The sequence below is a fragment of the Mastigoproctus giganteus genome, chromosome 5 (assembly GCF_048544385.1).
Source record: "Mastigoproctus giganteus isolate SK-2022 chromosome 5, ASM4854438v1, whole genome shotgun sequence".
Taxonomy (NCBI): domain Eukaryota; kingdom Metazoa; phylum Arthropoda; class Arachnida; order Uropygi; family Thelyphonidae; genus Mastigoproctus; species Mastigoproctus giganteus.
Genome location: NC_143579.1, coordinates 27952605 through 27973608, shown reverse-complemented (window position 1 = coordinate 27973608; position 21004 = coordinate 27952605). Strand labels below are relative to the sequence as shown.

The following is a 21004-nucleotide window of genomic DNA, read 5'->3' as shown; positions in this document are numbered from 1 at the left end:
CTAAGTGGTATACTGAACAATGCCTGCCTAAAGTCATTGGATCTATGAAGAACCTGCGGCCAAAGTCAAGAATGGACACCTGGTACCTCCATCACGATAATGCTGCAGCTCACAGCGCCAAAGCCTGCACCGAATATTTGACCACGACAGGACTGAAACTTCTCGAGCACCCTCCCTACAGTCCAGACCTTGCTCCCTGCGACTTTGCACTGTTCCCGCATGTGAAAATGAAGCTAAAAGGGAGGCGGTTTTCCAGTGATGAGGACCTTCTACGGGCTTGGGACAACGAGTGTGCTTTACTCCCTAGTGAAACTTGGCAGAACTGGTTTAAAGATTGGTTTCGGAGGATGGAGAGGTGTATTGAATGTAGAGGAAATTACTTTGAAAAAATTAAATAAACAAAGCTGTATTGCAAAACTTTCCTAGTACCCTTTGTAATAGCATTCATAGCAGCTAATGAAAAATGCAGTTTTCTAAGCTATTTCAAGCATTTAAAATAAGCAGCCAATGACTTTTAAAGAAAGTAATTATTTTTCTTATTATCCTAGCCAATAAGATGCAATATTCTATGATAGTTACTATCTTCACTCCAAAAAGATATCCAAGCAGTTAAAAGATCAAATTTTCATGAAGGATGGAATATGTTTATTACAAGTACATTAAACTATATTTTTTGTACACAAACAAAATACAGAGGTATATATTTATTTTGTAAAGAAAAGTTCAGAAATACTTCTTTGAAACATACTTGCACTTTTTCTTATGTCTTCCATCCACTTTCTTTCTTCTTCAAGAAACTCTATCTCATCACCAAATCCAGACTTGATTTTTGAAAAAAATTTTTGTAAATTTTCCTCTTCATTTTGCAAACTGCAAAGAATTACAGGATATTTAAAAAAAAAAAGGCAATTTACTCTGAAATTAGAAAAAGATAAATTAAAACCTGAAAGAACTGGAAATCAGAAAAACTGAGAACCACAGAAGTACTGAAGAGAATATATAAAAATGCATTTTTTAAAATTAAATATATTTTGTGTGTATATTTGTATTAGTATTAATAATGGCAAAATGATGCAAGAAAGTCATTTGAACCCTTTGTATATTTGAAATTTATTTGAATCCTTCAGAGCCTTATATAAACTGCAATAAAGTCCCCCTCAGATATCTGGTCTCAAGAATGCAACCCACAAAACTGAAGTCTCTGTGTAAGAATACTTTAAGCCAGCATTTCTCAACCAGTGGTATGCATACCACCAGCGGTACATGGAAAAAGATTTGGTGGTACGTGAATGGACGGTTGAATTTTTTAAATTTATGAAAAATAAAACATTAAAAATTTCCTTCTCTAAAGGTAAATAATTACATGTTTTACCTATCTTTTTTCAATCTAACAGGAGTTCACAAATCGTGTAGATTTTCAAATATTTTGTTTGTTCAACCTCCGAGTGGATAGCTATGTATTTCTCGGAAAGCTTAAAATTGCGGCCGAGTTTTATCTCACATTGTTTTCTATTCCTGCCTGGAAAACTCTCTTACATGGCAGTGTTGCTGCCAATACACATTGTTGCTTTAATAAGTTACTGTGTAGTGTTGAGGATTTAGCAAAGATCTGCATCAATCGGCATAATCCATGTCCTGCGTGCCTGCTCCATAATTTAATGTCGCATCATTTTCCTTTCATTTAGCTTCATCTAATTTCTCTCACTACAATGTTACGATTAAGTTTTCTGGTGAAAAAATTTAGCCATAAGATTTGTTGCAACAAACATTCCCAGAATTGGAAATGATACAATTGTTATCCCTACTTCCGTTTATCATGTGTTTCTCTGGAAGCATGGGTCTTCTTGGTTTCTGCCCAGCAATTGTACTTTACAGATGCAGTGGGTTCCGTGAATATGATATCGTTTGTTGAAATCTCACAAGATATTGCCAAGAACTTATAGTTGTGAGGTGTCAATCATGTGTACCATGTTTGTACAAATTTGTTATGTTTTTTGGAGCATTAGCAACTAGGCCATATTGCTCCGGGCATATGCGGTGGTCATTCCCTGACCTTTCCGCATTCTCTGTATTTAGTGGTGGTCACAGGCTTGAACCCCGGTCTAATCAAGAGAGTGTGTGCTACGCACCGCTGCTTCTGCTCACCTGGCTACGGAGGCGCCCACCATGTTTGTCTTCGCCGCTGCTCTGTGTGTTGCAACAGTAACCTACGTGTTCTCGTGACAATGTCCTACAAGTATTAAATTTGGCCGATATATGTTTTTAAAAAGACAAGATAAGAAGAAAAGTTAGTTCTTTCGTGTGATTAAAATACTTGTAAACTAAAATATTAAAACTGTTTTTATTGAATTCTGAAATTCATTTTTTTTTATTTTTACAGGAAATAAATCTTTTTCAAAATGAAAAGATGGCTAGGAAAGCTTAAGTGCAAAGCTGATGACAGTGCGCAGGAAAACAAATCACAAAGGAAAGCAAGCACAAGTACATAGTACTAGTAGCAATTCATCTAAGAAAAATACAAAAATAAAAATTGTTACTACAAAATATGATGATAACTATTTGAAATTTGAGTTTACTTGGTATGGATATGAAAGTGAACCACTGCATGAAGACTTCTCTTCTTAAAAGGCAGCATCTTGAACCAAAGCATGAACATTTAAAAAACAAATCTATTGATTATTTTATAAAGAAATTAACTGAGCTGAAAAATAGCAAATTATTGAAAACCTTTTGTTACCACAAATGAAAAAGTTTTAGAAGCTTCTTATCTTGTAAGCTTAAGGATTGCTAAAACTGGTAAACCACACACTGTTGAAGAAAATCTTATATTACAGGCAGCTAAAGATACTGTTTTATTACTATTTGATGAGAAAGCAGCTGCCGAACTTGATTTTATACCACTGTCAAATGACAGTGTATGCAGATGTAGATGGATTCATGAAATAGCAGATTCCATAAAAGAGTCACTTACTCAAAAGATAAAACAAAGACAGCAATTTTCACTACAATTAGACAAAAGTACAGACATAACATGCTTTACTCAATTATTGGTATTTATTCAATTTTCAATCAGCAGTTGCAATTAATAAAGAAGTTTTGTTCAGCGAACAAAATCTCTTCCTGATAAAACAACTGCAAATGAAATATTTTAAAAAATTGGACAATTTGATGACGGAACACAATATTCTTTGGAAGAATTGCATTGGCATGTATACTGATGGAGCATGGGCCTTAACAGGAAAGCATAGTGGTGTTGTAGCTACAATAAAGATAGTTGCTCCTAAAGCTAAGTTCATTTAATGCAGTATTCATCATGAAGCCATGATTGCAAAAGCAATACTCAAAGAACTGAAAACTGTTTTAGATCAGTTGGTTAAGATTGTTAATTTTATTAAATCCCATGCACTAAATTTGCAAATGTTCAAATTTTATGCCAAGAGAAGGGAAGTGACCACAAAAACCTACTACTGCATAGCGAAGTTAGATGGTTGTCCAGAGGTTAAGTTTTAAATCGTCTTTTTGAACTTCGATCAGAAGTGAGTTTTCCTTTGCAATTCAAAATGTGAATTAAAAGACTATTTCTTTGATGAATTATGGTTGGCTAGATTGGCATATTTAGCTGATATTTTTGGAAGACTTAATGATCTGAATTTAACTTTACAAGGACCAAATGTGACTCTTTTCACTGTTAGTGACAAAGACTAGAAACACTTTGGGTTAATCATCAAGAACTTGGATAAAAGGTCTTAAGTTTCCTACCAACTTAGAAAATTTTCTTGGAGAAAATAATTTAACATTGCGACATGAATTAGTATCAAATATAAAAAGTTGTTGTTTTCAGTTAATACATAATTTCAAATTGTATTTCCCAGAAGATTATGAAAAAGAAAACTGGATCGGAAATCCATTTTTTTCAGATTATATACCAGAATAACTATCTTCTGAAGAAAAAAAGCAACTTTTAGAAATTTATTTTGACTGATATTTAATAGATGATTTCAAAAACAACACTTTAATCAACTTTTGGATTAAGCATAAGAAAGATTTTAAAGAAATTTCAGTAAGAGAAATAAAATTTTTATGCCATTTTGTTTGACATATTTATGTGAAACAGGATTTTCTTTTATGCTGTATTTAAAAAACAAAGGTAGAACAAGACTCGCATTGGAGCCAAATTTATGTTTGAAATTAAGTAAAATAGAACCAGATATAACGAAACTAATTACTGTCAAACAAGCACAAATGTCACATTAAGTCAATCATTTTTGTTAAATATTTGTTCAAGTTCTCCCAATTTATTGCATTTAATTGTTACTGATTACAATTAAATCACCATGTTAATCAAGTATTTTATAATTTATTTTGTATTGTTTTGTTTAATATTTGTTATTTAGTTTGTTTAATATTTGTTATTTAGTTTGTTTAATATTTGTAATTTAGATTTTTCAATTTTTGTATTAAAAATTAAATAAAAATATGTATAATTTATAACATAGCCTTATTATGTGAATAGTGTTGACTTTTCCTCTTAACACAAATAGATATTTTAATGAGTGGTACTGAAAATTTTCAGTTTTGGTTTTGGTGGTACAAGTATTAAAAAAGGTTGAGAACCGCTGCTTTAAGCTAATAACTAACCTTGTTTCTCCTTACTGCACCATTTATGGTACATTCACATCCTTCCCAATGAAGTTGCTAACCACGTATACAAGACTCAAAGCATAACTTAACAAATGCTCTAGATTGCAGAAATTTTCTATTAAATTTCACTATCCACAAGTTTAAAGAACGGTGCACAACACAAATGTTATAGCTTTAGTGTGTTTGTTTCTCCCTCTTCAGTCCATGTTGTTAAGTGCACTGGTTGCCATACCAAACTGTAGATTTATTATAAGCAATTTTGAATAAACTTTATGTTATGATATTGTTACTTGAAGGATACTGATTGCAAATGGCTTTAATTATAGTAAAAAGTATTGCTTACTTGTTTCAAATGATTATCCTTAATTAGTTAATCATCCTTAATCCTCATAATGGGACATTATTATTACTCTCTTGATGTGTTTCATTTTGCTACTGTTCATATCCATGTTTCTAAATAAGCACCAACTGGAACTCTGCTGAATAGAGACCAAAGGGTTATCTATATAATGCTATCATTATGTGAAGTATTTTTGTGAAAAACAAAAAAAGTAGCTCATTTGCTCAACACACACATAAGCTTAAGCCTGTACAGAAGAGCCACCTAAAAAAAAAATTAACACAATTAACACAATACATGAATTTATGTTCTTTGACATTATGCAGATTTTCATGTGATTCTAGTAGAAATGAAAAAAAAAAAAAAAAACAACAGGTGGTGAATGGATGGAGAAACAGGATATGGTTTTTGTTTATATTTACATTGGTCATTACATTAGTTCTGGTTTACCCGTGAACTGTATATATTATGTGGTGTTAAAATATTTTGATTCTATGCACATTAAGTAAAATAATAATAATAAAAAAGCGAATAAAAATTGTTATTGAAAATATCCATGTTAATTGCAGCATAGTAGTAATAAAATTTGCATAAGCAATAAACATTTTTGAAGAGGACATTCAAATCATTCTGATTTTATTGAGAGATAAGATTGTTAAAATTTTCATAATATTACAGATTTTTGAAGTCAAAGATAAATAACACCTGGGTTTGTTAATAATAATGATTATTACTGAAATGAGGAGAACTATTATTTTTTGGAAAAACATGTTTAAATTCATTCACTAATGTTCACTAATAAGTTTAATGCCACCTAAAAAGTAAAACAACAGGAGGAAATAATCCTATCATCCTTGTTAAATTAGCAAATTTTTCAGTTCCCTGAAGAATTTTCAAAGTTGAGATTAAAATTATATGTTGTATATTATGTATGGTCTAGTGTATGTCTGGAACCTGCCTGTGGGATGAATTATGGTTTCTGGATGAGTTGTGTCTGTACTTCCACTGATTTGAGGAGGGGAGGGAAATACATCTGTATGTGTGGAATCTATCAGGTGCCAAACAGTTAACCTCTCATAACTCTAATAAACTGAAACAAAAAAATAAATAAATAAAAAAAAACCTGCATAATTATTAAGAGAATTTCAGTTTAAAAAAATTAAAAAAACTGCATCTGCCAGACTATATGAGCATCCCAGGATTAAATGATTGTGTGGAGTAGACATTATAATGTTCACAACTTCCAGCTGGCTTAAATTTTCTAGTTACGTGGATCCAGCTGGTGTAGATGCTGATGCAGGAATCCAAAATTTAATAAGGATTTATCTTTCAAGAGGACTCTTCTGGAACAGCATTCCAGACTATTTCTCCCAAATTACCATGAGGAACAATGAGAATGACAAAACATTTTAGACATTCTACCATATATCAAGATTCCATGAATTCTGGCTAACCTAGCCCATTTTGCAACAACAGTACCCTCTATCAATATAATGACTGGACCATCCATCTACAGAGCTATGAATTGCTTCTGAACTTCAGGATGTCTGAAACAGAAAAATTTATTCCAGAATAAGTATTTGACACCTGATACATTTGGAGAAAAGCAATATTCACAGAAAATGAATTGCACCTCAGGTAAAGCTTTGCATTCTCAATATCTTTCTTTTTAAGAGTAAATAATCAATCTAAATAGTTCAGAAAATTAACCTAAATAGTTCAGAAAAGCTAAACATGCTAAACGTGGAGTTGCCACTACTGTTTGATGAGTGTTTCTCATCTTTTTAAAAACACAACCCAACTAAAAATCATAAAGGGTTATCTATATAATGCTATCATTATGTGAAGTATTTTTGTGAAAAACAAAAAAAGTAGCTCATTTGCTCAACACACACATAAGCTTAAGCCTGTACAGAAGAGCCACCTAACAATAGCTTTGAAGGCCACATTCAAATTTGGTCAATCCGCACTGAAAAACAAACATGCTTTGACAGTGTTTCTTAAGTTCTGTTACTTTTAGACTCTACTGCATGCACTAAACAATTTGGTTCTCAAACTACCATTTGATTACAATTAAAAATCATCTGAAGAGAACTGACAAGTTTTTTCCTATCTCCTCACTCCAGTTAATCAAGCAGACAAATATAAATATTGATTAATGTACATACTGGTATTAATTTGCTTCCTCTAGATAAAATATCTTGAAGATATTAAAAATTTTCTTTATACTGGTCTCAAAAATTATTCTTAAAAATAGTACATTTATTTTTAATAATTTAAGTTGTATAAAGGTATACTTTAACTGTGTTCTTAACCAAGTTTTCTTATGCATATAAATCCTTGTTATGTGTAACCTCTAGTTATTTGTACTGTTATATTATGTTTCCTTTTATTTTATTAAATACAAATATGTAATTATATTTTCCCTAATGTACGCTCCTCTTGGCCTATATGCCATTTGGGTGTGTAACTTGTGAATAAGTTATGAATATTATATAAATAAGCTGATATTTATTATGATTATACTGATGTTGATACATATAGGCTAAATATATTCTAAAGATAAAATTGAAAAATGAACAGCTCTACACAACAATCCAATCCAATGATTTTATTTCTAAAATCACATCATTTTAAATTTCAAGGGCATGTCAAACAATCTCCAAAAGCAAAAATGTTTTTGTTAAGTGAGTATACTGCTTATAAATGTATCTACTACTCTAAAGATTACTAAATAAAAATAAGCCATAAAATACCATTTCTGAAGGACCTGAACTTCTTTTGGATAAGATACATTAAATTCCTCTCTGGGTGCAACAGTGTTTTGAACTAAATCATTCTCGTGATCCTTCTTTTTTGTATCTGCCATAGCTGAATGAGGAAACACACATTTACATTAAATGCATTAAATATCTTAATAGCTAATGACTAAAATAAAACAAATTAACACACACATTTCAATGATTTTACACAATTTCCTCATGTAATGTGATATGTTGAAGTTAAAGCTGATAACACTATAGGATTACAGGGGGATATTCAATGCGGAAGTTGAAATCAAATAAATTTATCCACTTTACTGTATTACATTTTTATCAGTGGCGAAATATTCTGTTCCCACTGAAGGTCAATACCATGTACTCAGTGCTAAAACTTGGCCTTGTGTTCAACTTAGAGACGGTTACCATTATCTGTGGTTCTCCCTAAACTGCTAATATCTTTTTAAATTGTAATACATTACCTGAATAGGCAATCTGCTATACATTTAAAAATCTGAGACACCACCAGTGAATCTGAAATGGACTAGGACAACAGTTTCAAAGCAAATGGCTTCTCATCAGCTGGCAGGTAGCCTTCTTGCTAATAGAGGCTACCTCTATTAGCAAGAATATTCTGAACTGTGAATATATGTATTTTGTCTAAATGAACAGCCAAGTGGTGTATGGAAGTAAAACTTCCAAATTAAACACAACAACCAATTATACAAACCATGTGTTTAAATGCTACTACTATTACTAATGAAGGCCTCTGTAGCCAAGTGGTCAAGAATGGGAGTGCAGTAGCACATGTGCTTTGATTTGACTGGGGTTCAAGCTCCAGTTGTACTGGACCAGCATGGCAGATTGTGGTCCATTTCCCTCAACATGAATTGTTGAGGAGGCTTCCATCCTGCAGTAGATTGATAATGGCTGCAGTTTACGTTTTTTTTACCACACTATTACTACAGAAGCAAAGGTTTGTGGCACGTAGTGAACTAACACAGATGTTCCAATTGTTCATAATTTCCTTCTAGGCATTGCTCATGATGGTAAACAACTGTAACATACTGTAACAGAAGTTAATAATGTAACATACTGGGATAGCTTCACATGTTTTTAATTTCATCATTTAAATGTCAAAGTGTAACTGCTTCTCTAATGAAACTACAGGTAACCCCATAAGTACCAGTCAAGTGAGGTGAAATCAGGTGAACTTAAAAGATATTCTACACTTTCTTGTCACCTATCCACTGGTGTATGAAATGATTATCACAATAGGCTCTGACATCACAATGATATTGTGGGGTGCCTGCCCTATTGGTAGTACTACTTCATCCCCATATAGCTCATAAATGCCAGGCACAACAGATACATTAAACATGTCAATTATAATTGTCCTTTCAAAAAAATTCTCACGGATGCGACAACCAACAGTGTTTTTTTTTTTTTGTTAGTTGTTGGCGCATTGGCTTCTGTGGCCATAATGCTCCCACCAAAGTTTTTGCATTTAGTTTTTGCATTCGAATCCCGCCTCGGGCTGATCCAAGCCCGAGGCGGGATTCGAACCTGCGACCTTTGGGTTTCCAGGCAGGCAACCCGGACTAGCCACCTGGCTAGCCCAGTCAGCTCTGCATGAACGTGTGGATTAGAAGGGTGCCATAATACACAATTATATTGGTTCATTGTGCCACCAAGCCTCATTTCTGCATCCTTTCCATCTTCACTTCAAACCATTAATAAAACTCCTCAGTGATTGGGATCATCTTCATTCAAATTGTGTAGCAATCTTGGTGCATGAGAGCTCTTTTGCAAATGTGGCATATACTTGTTCTGCTAATTTCAGTTTCATAAGTAGTTCACCTTATAGATTTTCATGATGATCATACAAATCGCTACATGATCACCTGTTACACCCATTAATGAGCAGCAGTCTCCCAGATCTTTGCTTGTACAAATCTTGTACAGCACAGTGAACCTTCTCAAATTTATCACTAATTCTTCAAACCATTTTTTGTGATGGTGGTAAATAAATATCTCAAATATCTTTGAACATCACTTTGAACACTCATTCTCAGACTTCCAGTGCCAATTTAAAATTATTTTGCACTGTTTGAATGTCAATCATCCAGCCACCACATTTATGCTTTGCATTATGGGTATTATTTTGCTTTTGTAAAATGATAACACCATCTTTTTATCAGAAAAATGCACTAATCAAAAAAAAAAATTAACTTAAACTATAAGTAAATGATTAAATAGCATTAGCAATTGTCACATGGTGTGTAAGGAAGCCTACGGCTTATGCTGCACCAGCCAAAAAATTAATAATAATAAAATAAAAAATAAAATAAAAAAAATAAATAAAATAATAATAATAATAAGAAGAAAAAAATTTAAAAAATAATAATGATTAATAAGAGAAAAGGAAATGGACAACCTATGCATTTCCCTCCTCCCACAGGTAACTATCCAGCTGACCTTTGAATTTCCCCAAACTGTCAGCCTCTACCAACCATGTAGGTAACTTATTCCAGTAATTTATAACTCGCTGGCTAAAATAAAACTTCCTGCAATCCAGTCTAAACATCTCCCCCGTAACTTGAAATTATGGCCCCTAGTTATAACTGTTTATAACCGTGAAAATTTCATCCTCATTCATTTTACTTATGCCCCTCAGAGCCTTGAACACCTCTATCAAGTCTCCTCTAAGGTGCCTAGTTTTCAAGCTGTGTAATCCACATATTCGAAGTCTTTCCTCATATGGATGCCCTTTTGCCGATCTCACCAGGCGAGTTACCCATCTCTGAACCTTTTCAAGAAGCATAATGTCTTTCTTTAGGTGCAGCCTCCACACTTGAACACAGTATTCCAAATGTGGTCTAATAATAGCCTTATATAATGGGATTATGATGTCCTTATCTCTACTAGCAATTGTTCAATAACTCATCGATAGGACACTATGGGCCTTCCTTGCAACCAGTCTACAATGCTCAGAGAACTTTGTGTCTGACCGTATCGTAATGCTCAAGTCCCTTTCCTCCACTAAATTTATAATTAAAATATATTAATGTAAATAATTAAAATAAATTATAATTAAAATGTATATACATTTTTCAGACACACTGTATACAGTTGTACATCGTGAAATCATTATTTTTTTAAAAGCTACTGCAAACAGCTTAAATGGACAAAAGTAATAAAAATCAATGCCACAATAAAACACAGGCAAAAAAACAAATATATGTATATATGAGACAAGAAGAGTGAAGCAAGCCAGTCACAGCAACAAATTTCAGTATAAGACCTTATGAATAAATAACAAGCATATATGAAATAATTTTACTGTCAGTACAATTAAGTTTTTAGTTGCTTGTAAAACTATCCTGCAGTTCATCTTTCCATATTTTAATTACAACCATAATGAGAGCTAAGCTAATAATAAATATTAGCAAGACAAATAATGGGGAATGCCTGCATGTTTATCTCACTTAGAAATTTTAAATTTAAGTTATCAGTTCACCTTTGAAATTTCAGTTATTTTATATTCACCATTGAAAACTTGAACTATAAAGATATATAGGCACTCCTCTACTTACGTACAAACAACTTACATACAACTCACAGATACATACAAAGCACAAAGCTGTTGCTACGTTTGGTTATAAGAATCAATTTTGAATGCCTTCGTGATATTTTTCTAAAGCAGATTTCTGGAAGTCACTAACATAAAACAATTAGCAGTTTCTGGTTTATTGGGCTTTTCTGTTAGTGCAATCTATTAAAAATTCCTGCTATCAGTATCATTTGTGATGATACTGATTGCAGGAATTTGTGGAATTTTACGTTATTATGGTGAATTTTTTTTTTTTTTTTTTTTTTTTTTTGTTAGTTGTTGGTGCATTTGCTTCTGTGGTCATAATGCACCTCCCAAGGTTTTTGCAGTATTCTGATCCAAGCCCGAGGCAGGATTCGAACCAGTGACCTTTGGGTTGCCAGGTTATTATGGTGAAATGTGCTTGCCCTTTACTAAAATTTTCAATCATATAAAAACATAAATAAATTTTCAGAATCTTCTCTTCATTCCTATTTTTACTTAGAAAACATTCTTGCACGTATTGTGTTAGTTGCAATTTGTGTGTTCTTTGTTATTGATTGCTTATTTTCTTACTGTTTAAATTTTACGACCAAAAAAAAAAAAAATGTCAGTGAACAGAAATATCAATTAGTTACACTATTAATTAAGCTATGTATGTAAGCATAAATTTATTTTTATTTTGCTAACCTATGGGAAATATTCTTCCGATTTCCACGCATCATTTAATTTTGTTAATTGGAGGAAGTAAAGTGTAAATTTGTACTCTATCTCTTTACTTTTATAGCCTGTGGATAATATTTCTCCTATTTTTGCCTATTAGAATAGCTGTTTAATACAATTAAAATTCAGTTCACAAACATGATTGTTTGTTGTTTGTTTGTTTGTTATTTGATTTTTAGGAGCATTAGCAACTAAGGCCATATTGCTCCGGGATATGCGGTGGTCATTTCCTGGCCTTTCCGCATCCTCCATATTTGGTGGTGAAGGGCTCGAACCCCGGTCTAATCAAGAAGCGTGTGCTACGCACTGCTGCTCCTTCCCACCTGGATACGGAGGCGCCTCACAAACATGATCAATGACCGGTGCTTACTACACATCGTATAGTGAATGGTATTTTTTTTTGGAGAGTCCATTGTAAAGTGATTTGATCATAGATTAAATTAAATTACATATTGTATTTAGACTACATTAGTTTTGAATAAATACTGTACTCTACATTATTATTCATTGTATGTTTTATCAGCATCATTTAACTTGGTTACAAATCGTAAAATACAGTACATGACAAAGTTTGTTGGGGGTTATAATCTCGGTGCGTTGTTGTATTGTACTGTTCATGTATCTACAAGACCGAAGTTGGACTTACGTACATGAAAAAAAACCCGATTAAGTACGTAAGTTGAGGAGTGCCTGTATATGGTCATGCTTAAGCAGTGAATAAAGAAGTACTGTGAACAAAACCAAGTCTATAAATAAAAACCAAGCAGCAATGCTTGGTTTTTGTTTATAGACTTGGTATAGAGTTTTATTTGTTCTCTACTTGTACTGAGGTTAGTTTATATACATGGAATACACTTTGATAAAATTTTGAGGTTTATTCTAATTTCAACTCAGCACGAAAGTAAGTGTTTGCTATAAATTACAGATTTCTACTTTTCAACTATTTTTAGGTACATTTCAAAAAATAAAATACATTACATACACTCTCTCCAAACATAGGTGGCAGTGAATGGGTTAATACCATATTGTAAGTAAAATAATTTTCTCCAGATTCACTCAAATGCTTCAGATGCTATCTAAAACCTGTTTTCAGGAACTTTTTATGGTAGAGAACCATAGGTATGACAGTTTATTATTCTTTTCCATTGCAAATATTTTATACCACTATACTCTCTCAGGTTAATTATTTCCACTTATTGATACTATACTCTACTGCTTTTTAGTTTCTTCCTGACATAAATGGGAGTTTCCTCTCACTAAGTTTCACTTGTGAAAGCAGCTATGATGGAATACCTCACATGATGGAATAATCCAATATGAGGCAGGCCGTGATCAAGGCTGCAGTTGCTAGCTGATTCACTCAGCTAAGGTGACCACAAGCTCCGACAAGTTTACATCAGGAATAAACTAAAAAGAACTAGATTATAGTTGGAATAGGAGTATATAACATTAATGGGAATTTATACTATACAGCTTTGGTATTACATGATTGCTGGCTTATCATGGCACGTTTTGATTTATATTTGAGAATTATAGAAGAAAAAAGTAAGTAGTGTAGAATGTCATTTCTTTAATCAGAATGGTTATTTGTGACTGTAAATGCATTAACTAATTCAGTCATGGTGAAGCACTTCTTATGATTTTCACTTCATATTATGACTGCGTAAGTGTTTGTTCGTGGGGGCATACCCCTCCACCTGAGATCAGCTAAGCATGCTCCTCCAGTCTGATACAATCTGAACGCAGACCTGCTCCTCCTCCAACGAGCATATTCTTTATACGGTTGTGAGGAGCTAATAAATAGAACTTATAATTACAACTTTAAAGAACTGGAAATAAGCAAATAACTTCCCAACAGTTCAAACTATTAGATCATGGACCCATGAACAAACTGAATCATATTAATATATAAACTATACCCGGATGTGAAAGATTACAATAGAATATCTATATACACTAACGTCCTAAATGTATCTGGACCCAGTGATGTCACTGCCACTCAATTCAATAGGATACCAATGCATTTGTCCACTAAGACACATTCTGCCCCTCCAGGTAAGCTTTCCATCAATGCACAAGTCCTCCCATCCTACATAAAAATGAGCAACTGTGCGCGCGCGCGTGTGTGTGTAAGAGAGAGAGAGAGAGATCTTTCATAAATACATCCCTGAATCACACAATGTGAGGTAGTCTTTTCTCCAAAAAAATGTTGCTTTGACAAGTAAACTACACTTTTATCATTGTTCCATAGCTAATCCACTGGGGTAAGTTATAGTTAGCAAGGTGGCTAAAGCAAAAATTAGTCCATATTTGGTTCAAAGCATAGTGGCACAAAATATGATCATGCTGAAACTGCTATTGGAAATATTTGTCACAGTAAATGGCAAATATAGCTTCACCACCGATTTTTGCTTCTTTAAAAAAAAAACAAAGAAAAAGCCTAATTTTTTTTTTTTTTTTTTATGTAAACCCCAGACACGAGAGGTGTTGGAACCGAGAGGTGTTATGCTTAGTACCGTGCTTGGGTTGGAGGTTGAGAAGACGAAAGAAGATATTTGTTGACATTGGACTTGAACTTCTGTAGACTGTGCTTTTCAGGAAATAAGTATAAAGGAAGGTTGTTCCAGAAAATGGCAGTTGAATGAATAAACGAGGAAGATGAAAAGTTGGTTCTGTGAGTTTGAAGTTGGACAGTAAACGGATGTTGACTGGTGGCGGCTGTGTTCGGACTGTTTTGAAAGAGAGAGCAGGAATTATAGAAGCCAATTCAGAAGAACAGTGCCCATGGAAGCATCTGTAGAAGAGGCATGCAGCAGAAACAGTACATCTATGAGACAGCAATGTGCTATCATTGGCAAAACTGTGGATAGGATTTCCAGTCAATGGAAGGAGGTCATTAATATAAAAGAGGAAAACAGTTGGGGAAAGAAATTAACCTTGGGGGACACCGGCATTAGTGGAGAAGTTAGAAGACAGAGAGCCATCAGAGAGAAAACTGGATAACCAGTTACTAAAAACAGTTGGCAAACCAAAAGATAAAAGCTTGTTTAGAAGACCTTTATGCCAAACACGATCGAAAGCCTTTGAGATGTCAAGAGCAACTACTTGTGTTTCACCGAACCTTTCCATTGAATTAGTCCATAAATGGGTAACATAAGCCAGATTATCACCAGTGGATCGACACTGATGGAATCCATACTGGCGATCGTTGATCAGATGGAAGGTTTCTAGGTAGTTTAAGAGTTGGTTGTTAATTGATTTCTCCATTACTTTAGAAAGAGTAGAAGTAATTGCAATGGGATGATAACTGGATGGGAGGGATTTGTCACCCTTTTTAGGAACTGCCTGGATATGAGCAAATTTCCAAGCAGAAGGAAAAACACCTTTGGAATAAGAAAGTGAAAAAAAGGCGGCAAAGAATAGGAGTAAGTTCAGGAGCACAGGTTTTGAGAACAAGTGGAGAAATACCATCGGGACCTGCAGCTTTCTTAGCATCAAGATTCATCAAAATCCTTCTGACATCCTTTTGACGGACGACCACAGGAGGCATTGAATGGAGCATGTTGGGAATGGTGGGAGGTGTTTTACCAAGATCATTAATACATGAGTTGGAAGAAAAATGGGATGCTAGCAAGTCAGCTTTATCCTTGGCTGAAGTGACAACAGAACCATCTGGTTTGGACAGATGTGGGAGCAGAGATGAGCAAAAGTTGCGGCCAATAGCTTTGGCAAGAGACCAGAATGCTCGGCTACCATTAGGACAGGAAGCAAGTTTTCTACTCTTTGCCTGTTCAAACTCTAGTTTGGACTGATTAATAACTGCTTTACAATTGTTGCGAGCTTTGGTGTAGGCAGAAAATGAAACTGAGGAATTAGAAACAAGCCGATTACGATATGCAACATTCTTCTCTTGGACAGCCTTAGCACATTTATTGGAAAACCAAGGTTTAGATAAAGGACGAGATTTTAAAGTGGAGTGTGGGATAAAGGATTCCATTCCTGCAAGAATAATTTCACTGATACGATCTGAGCAAACGTTGACATCAGAAGTTTTGAAACAGTAATCCGACCAAGGAAAAGAAGAAAAGAAGTATCACAGGTCATCCCATTTTGCATTCTTGTAATGCCAAACAACACGAGGTTGGGAATAGCCATGAGATAAAGGTTCATTGGAGAAGAGACAATCACCAAGTTGTGATCTGAAGTGCCTAAAGGACCTCTCACTTCGACAGTTTACTTAGAAGGGTTGTTTGTGAGAAAAAGATCAAGCGTATTGGCTGTATGATTAGGATTGTCCGGTATTCTTGTAAGTAAATGAACAATCTGTGCAAGGTCATTAGTTATTGCAAAAGCCACACCATCTCGACCAGCTGGGTTGGTGTGACTAGAAAATGGAAGCGAAGCCAGCTGGAGTTGTGAACATTAAAATCACCAAGGAAAATTACCTCGCTGTTTGGAAAGTTGGACTGGAGAAAGTCAAGCTGCAAAGAGAGGAAGTCAAAGAGCTCAAAGTGATTAGTGGAGTTGGGAGAATGGTAGAGACAACAGATGAATTTCACACAATGAGGTAGAGAGATTTTAAGCCAGAGAAGATCAAAGAGAGGAGATTCCAAATTGCTAAGTCTCTGACAGGGAATATCAGAATAGACATATGCACAAGTACCACCTTTGAGGCGAAAGGAATCATACAGCAAATAATTTGGGCATCTGAGATGAGGAGTAGTTGAATCAACTGATAATTGAGATTCTGTCAGAAAAAGTACATGGGGTTTGGCAAATTGCAAGTAGAAATGGACATCGTTGAGATTAGAGTTGAGACCATGTATATTTGTGAAATGAATTAGAAAGTGCTTGGAAGGTTTATATCTTTTTGCAGATAAGCTTGCTCTATTAGTTTGACAATTCATGGTGTATTCAATAGTAAGAAAAAGTGGGTGGGACATGCTGTATGAAGTAATGAAATTTTTGAATATGGCATACACATGGTAAGAATATACCCAGATCCTTGATGCATGATCACACAATTGTGTCCTCAAGTGATACAAATGTTATAAAATTGCGGGGGGAGGGTAGTGAAGTGGTTTGTCGTGGAGCTCATACTGTTTGTGTTACCTCCTGACAGTACAATCACACACTGAAAATGTGACAACAGAGGAAAAGACATAATAGACCTCACATTTACAAAAAAAAAAACCTTATTAACACATAAATAACTTAGCTATTAACTTATAACTGAAAAACTTTATTATGCTTTCATGTGCCTCGATAATCTTCATATCCAAAGTCAGTAGGCATAAAAGTGTGCCAAAACTTTCACTTATAAATGAAAAAAACTTTATTAATTATGCATGACAGAAAACATTATAAAGACCCTCTATGTACACTGAAAGCACAGAATTCATGTAATACCTAGTTCCTGGGCAAAGCGACACTGTTACCCCTCTCACTAGTGGACAAATCCACCGCTTGGCAGGTATATAGGTACACTGCACTCACGTAGATGGTAAATTCAATGTCAGTATGGATAAATGTTGTGAGTTAACTGACTTTGAAAGAACGATGATAGAGGGTGCCCAATGCATAGGTCCCTCTATCACGAAAGTAGTGCCGCCTCCATAGCCAAGTGGGCAGGAGCGGCAGTGCATAGCACATGCTTCTCGAATAGACCGGAGTTCGAGCCCGTGACCACCAAATACAGAGGATGCGGAAAGGTCAGGGAATGACCACCGCATATCCTCCCAGAGCAATATGGCCTTAGTTGCTAATGCTCCTAAAAAAACCAAACAACAACATAAAGGTAGTACAGAAATTGCACTATTCCCTTTTGACAGTATCGAGAGTGTATCGGGAATATGCCATTTCCGGAATAATGGACACTTCCAGCAGGACAATGCGCCTGCCCACAGAGCCGTGGTGACTAGAACATGATTTTAAGAGCATTCCGTGGATTTTACCACCATGGAATGGCCTCCCCATTCACCGGACATGAACCCTGTGGAACGTCTTTGGGATGTTGTGGAAAGGTTAGTTCAAGCTTTGGATCTTCCACCCAGAATGCAACAGAATTATGGACAGCGGTGTAGCAAGCATGGATGGAAATACCTGTGGAACACTTTCGTGAACTAGTGGACTCAATGCTTCGCCATGTGACTGCCCTTATCCATTACTAGGTAGATATCCCATGATTTCTGTCCACTCAGTGTATATACCAAATGCAAATCAGTGAAAACATTCCTGAGTTTCGCTTACCATCAGAGGAAAATTATCAATGGCACTGCAGGAATATATATGCAGATAAAGTACTTACACCAATAGGGAACAGTTATAGTGTGCATGATTTTCTAGAAAAGAAAAGGGAAAACTGCTCAGGAATAAAGTTATGTGTAATAAAAAAAAAAAATGTGGAATGTAACTTAATTCTATACATATTAAATTTAAATTTTATGCATTTAAAATAAACAAGACAAGATATAAAAACAAGTAGGAACCATCCAGATATAATGATACAGTTATAATAAATTCACATGCCTATATTTTTCACTTTAATTTTTGAGATAAGTAATATAGCAGAACCTCTGGTATTTTCAAAAATCAGGAAATTTTCAAATATTTCTCTGACAACAGAGAGTAAATAGGCTGTCCAGACTTAGAAAAGGCACCACAGGGGCCAAATTATGCATTATATTCCATTAAAAGTTTCCAAACACTAATTTCTTTCTGGTTTACATATTTCCCTAGATTCTATCTCATTGTTACTATGTATTTGCTATCTATAAAATCATGTGAAAAGTAAGACATTGAGTACTAGTTGTCAAACTGAATTGCAACTCACATTAAAAAATAATGGATAATCACAACATCCATACCAGAGGCAGCATTCAAACTTGCAACCTTTATTTCTGAAACAAGTACATTACCTACAGTACAGTACAGGTTGATATTGTGGCTTAATGCTGGAAACTATCATTCTGTGGAGATTCTAAGGATCCAATATACATCTAATAAGGGTAATGAACTACTCCTGAAAAAAACCTGAAACATAAAAACAGAACAAGTTATTTCCCCAAGAATGTAGGAATTGAGGTTCTGCATATGAGATAATTATATGCACTTAAAATTAATAAAATATAGGAACAAGATACAAATAATCCAGATATAATGATACAGTTATAAATAAATTCACAACAGTCTATATTTTCAATTTTAAATACTGTAAATAATGGTATTAGAATTGAATACTAAATGTAACCAAATTTTTATTTGTAATGTAAAAATTTATACACTTACTAGTTCTTTGTAGTTTTGCTTTTATATAGGATGTCTATTTTGAAAGTATATAAGGATGAAAAGCAAATCAGCTCCACTTCATAAGCTTATTAAAATTCATCATAAAACCTATTTTTAGAAGTCTGCCTTTTAAACAAAGTTGCTATAAATGACAAATAATTAAATTAAACTATCTAGATTTTAAAGGCCAAAACTTATAAAAATACATCAGTAGCTCAGTAGTACTTTTTCATGTACTGACTACTTTTGCCATAATGTACCAGTTCATATATGCGCCTCCGTAGCCAGGTGGGAAGGAGCAGCAGTGCGTAGCACACGCTTCTTGATTAGACCGGGGTTCGAGCCCGTCACCACCAAATACGGAAGATGTGGAAAGGTCAGGGAATGACCACCGCATATTCCTGGAGCAATATGGCCTTAGTTGCTAATGCTCCTAAAAACCAAATAACAAACAAACAACAACAACCAGTTCATATTGTTTATTATGTACTATGCTCAACCAGTTCATATTGTTTATTATGTACTATGCTCATATAAGCTGTGTTCATGGGCTGATAAACCAGAAATAAATCATTGGGGGAAATATCCTATTTCCTACACCTGACATTGATTAATTATAACCTTGACTAAATAAATGTTTTATGAACTTAAGGGGAAAAAGTTCTTAAATTTATTTTACAATTGACACTATCACATAAGAGTTCAACTTTGTAGTGTAATATGATCAAACCATGCTCATGCACCTCTTTGGCAGCTCAATTATGGGTCAAGAAAAATATGAATTTGAAAAATTTATGAAAATTCTAAACTTTGAGAAAATTAAAAAACATATATTTTAAAAAAAATCTAATGATTTTAATACTAGTAAGAATTTTTAAGAAACTGATGCAATGTCTCTACTTTTGCTATTTTCCTAAAGAAACGTACAAAAATAGCAAACATACCCAGAATCAATTGTTACCTTAATTCGTGCATCATTTCACCATTTAAAAAAAGTATGGTTTATCACCAAAAACATCTGTTACCGTATTTTAAAAAATTTTATGTGAAAGCTACTACAAAAATGCAAGTATATTTTTTACTGTATATGAAAAAAAATAAATAATAGTAAACAAAAAAATAATACTATAAAATTTTTCATAATATTAGTATTATGAAAAAATTTTCATAAAATTAACATTATGAAAATACCATTTTATAGTGCTATTTTCATAATATTAGTATCTCTATGTAGTGGGCAAATTATGATGCAAAGAAACAAGCTAATACAGCATCAGCAAAAAAAAAAGAACTTACCACATCACCTATCCAACCCCATCCAATAATTCATAGTTTTTCTCTTCCTTTAATTCATTTAAACTACCCAATTCCACAGCAGATGAAAGTTAGTTCCAACAAAACTTCCATCTGCTGTTGGGGATGGAAGGAAGTTTGTTCCATCAATTAACCACCCACTAGCTGAAGCCAGACTTCCACATATCCTGCAACCATCCTTCCTCAATTTAAATTTACACCCACTCATGTGGGTGTATATTCTGAGCAAGAGGAAAAATTCCATCAATGCATTTTTCTTCTTGCATGCATTCACCTTGCTCAATCTTGCCCTACTCAAAGCCTTAAACACCTCAATCAGATCACCTTGCAGGTAACTAGTATCCAGAT

The 21004-nt window shown here is 34.1% G+C and overlaps 1 protein-coding gene across 1 annotated transcript in view; it reads right to left on the bottom strand.

The window, feature by feature from the left end:
* The window catches only part of LOC150085266 (coiled-coil domain-containing protein 112-like), a 98077-nt gene extending 79012 nt beyond the window's left edge, over positions 1-19065 (bottom strand). Inside the window, exons 1-3 of the mRNA XM_090374506.1 lie at positions 18973-19065; positions 7738-7852; positions 749-870 (exon numbers count right to left, since the gene is read on the bottom strand). Of these exons, the coding sequence (XP_090230632.1) occupies positions 749-870; positions 7738-7850 (235 nt within the window). The 5' untranslated portion in view covers positions 7851-7852; positions 18973-19065. The remainder of the gene's footprint in view (positions 1-748; positions 871-7737; positions 7853-18972) is intronic.
* Positions 19066-21004: the final 1939 nt, after the last annotated feature.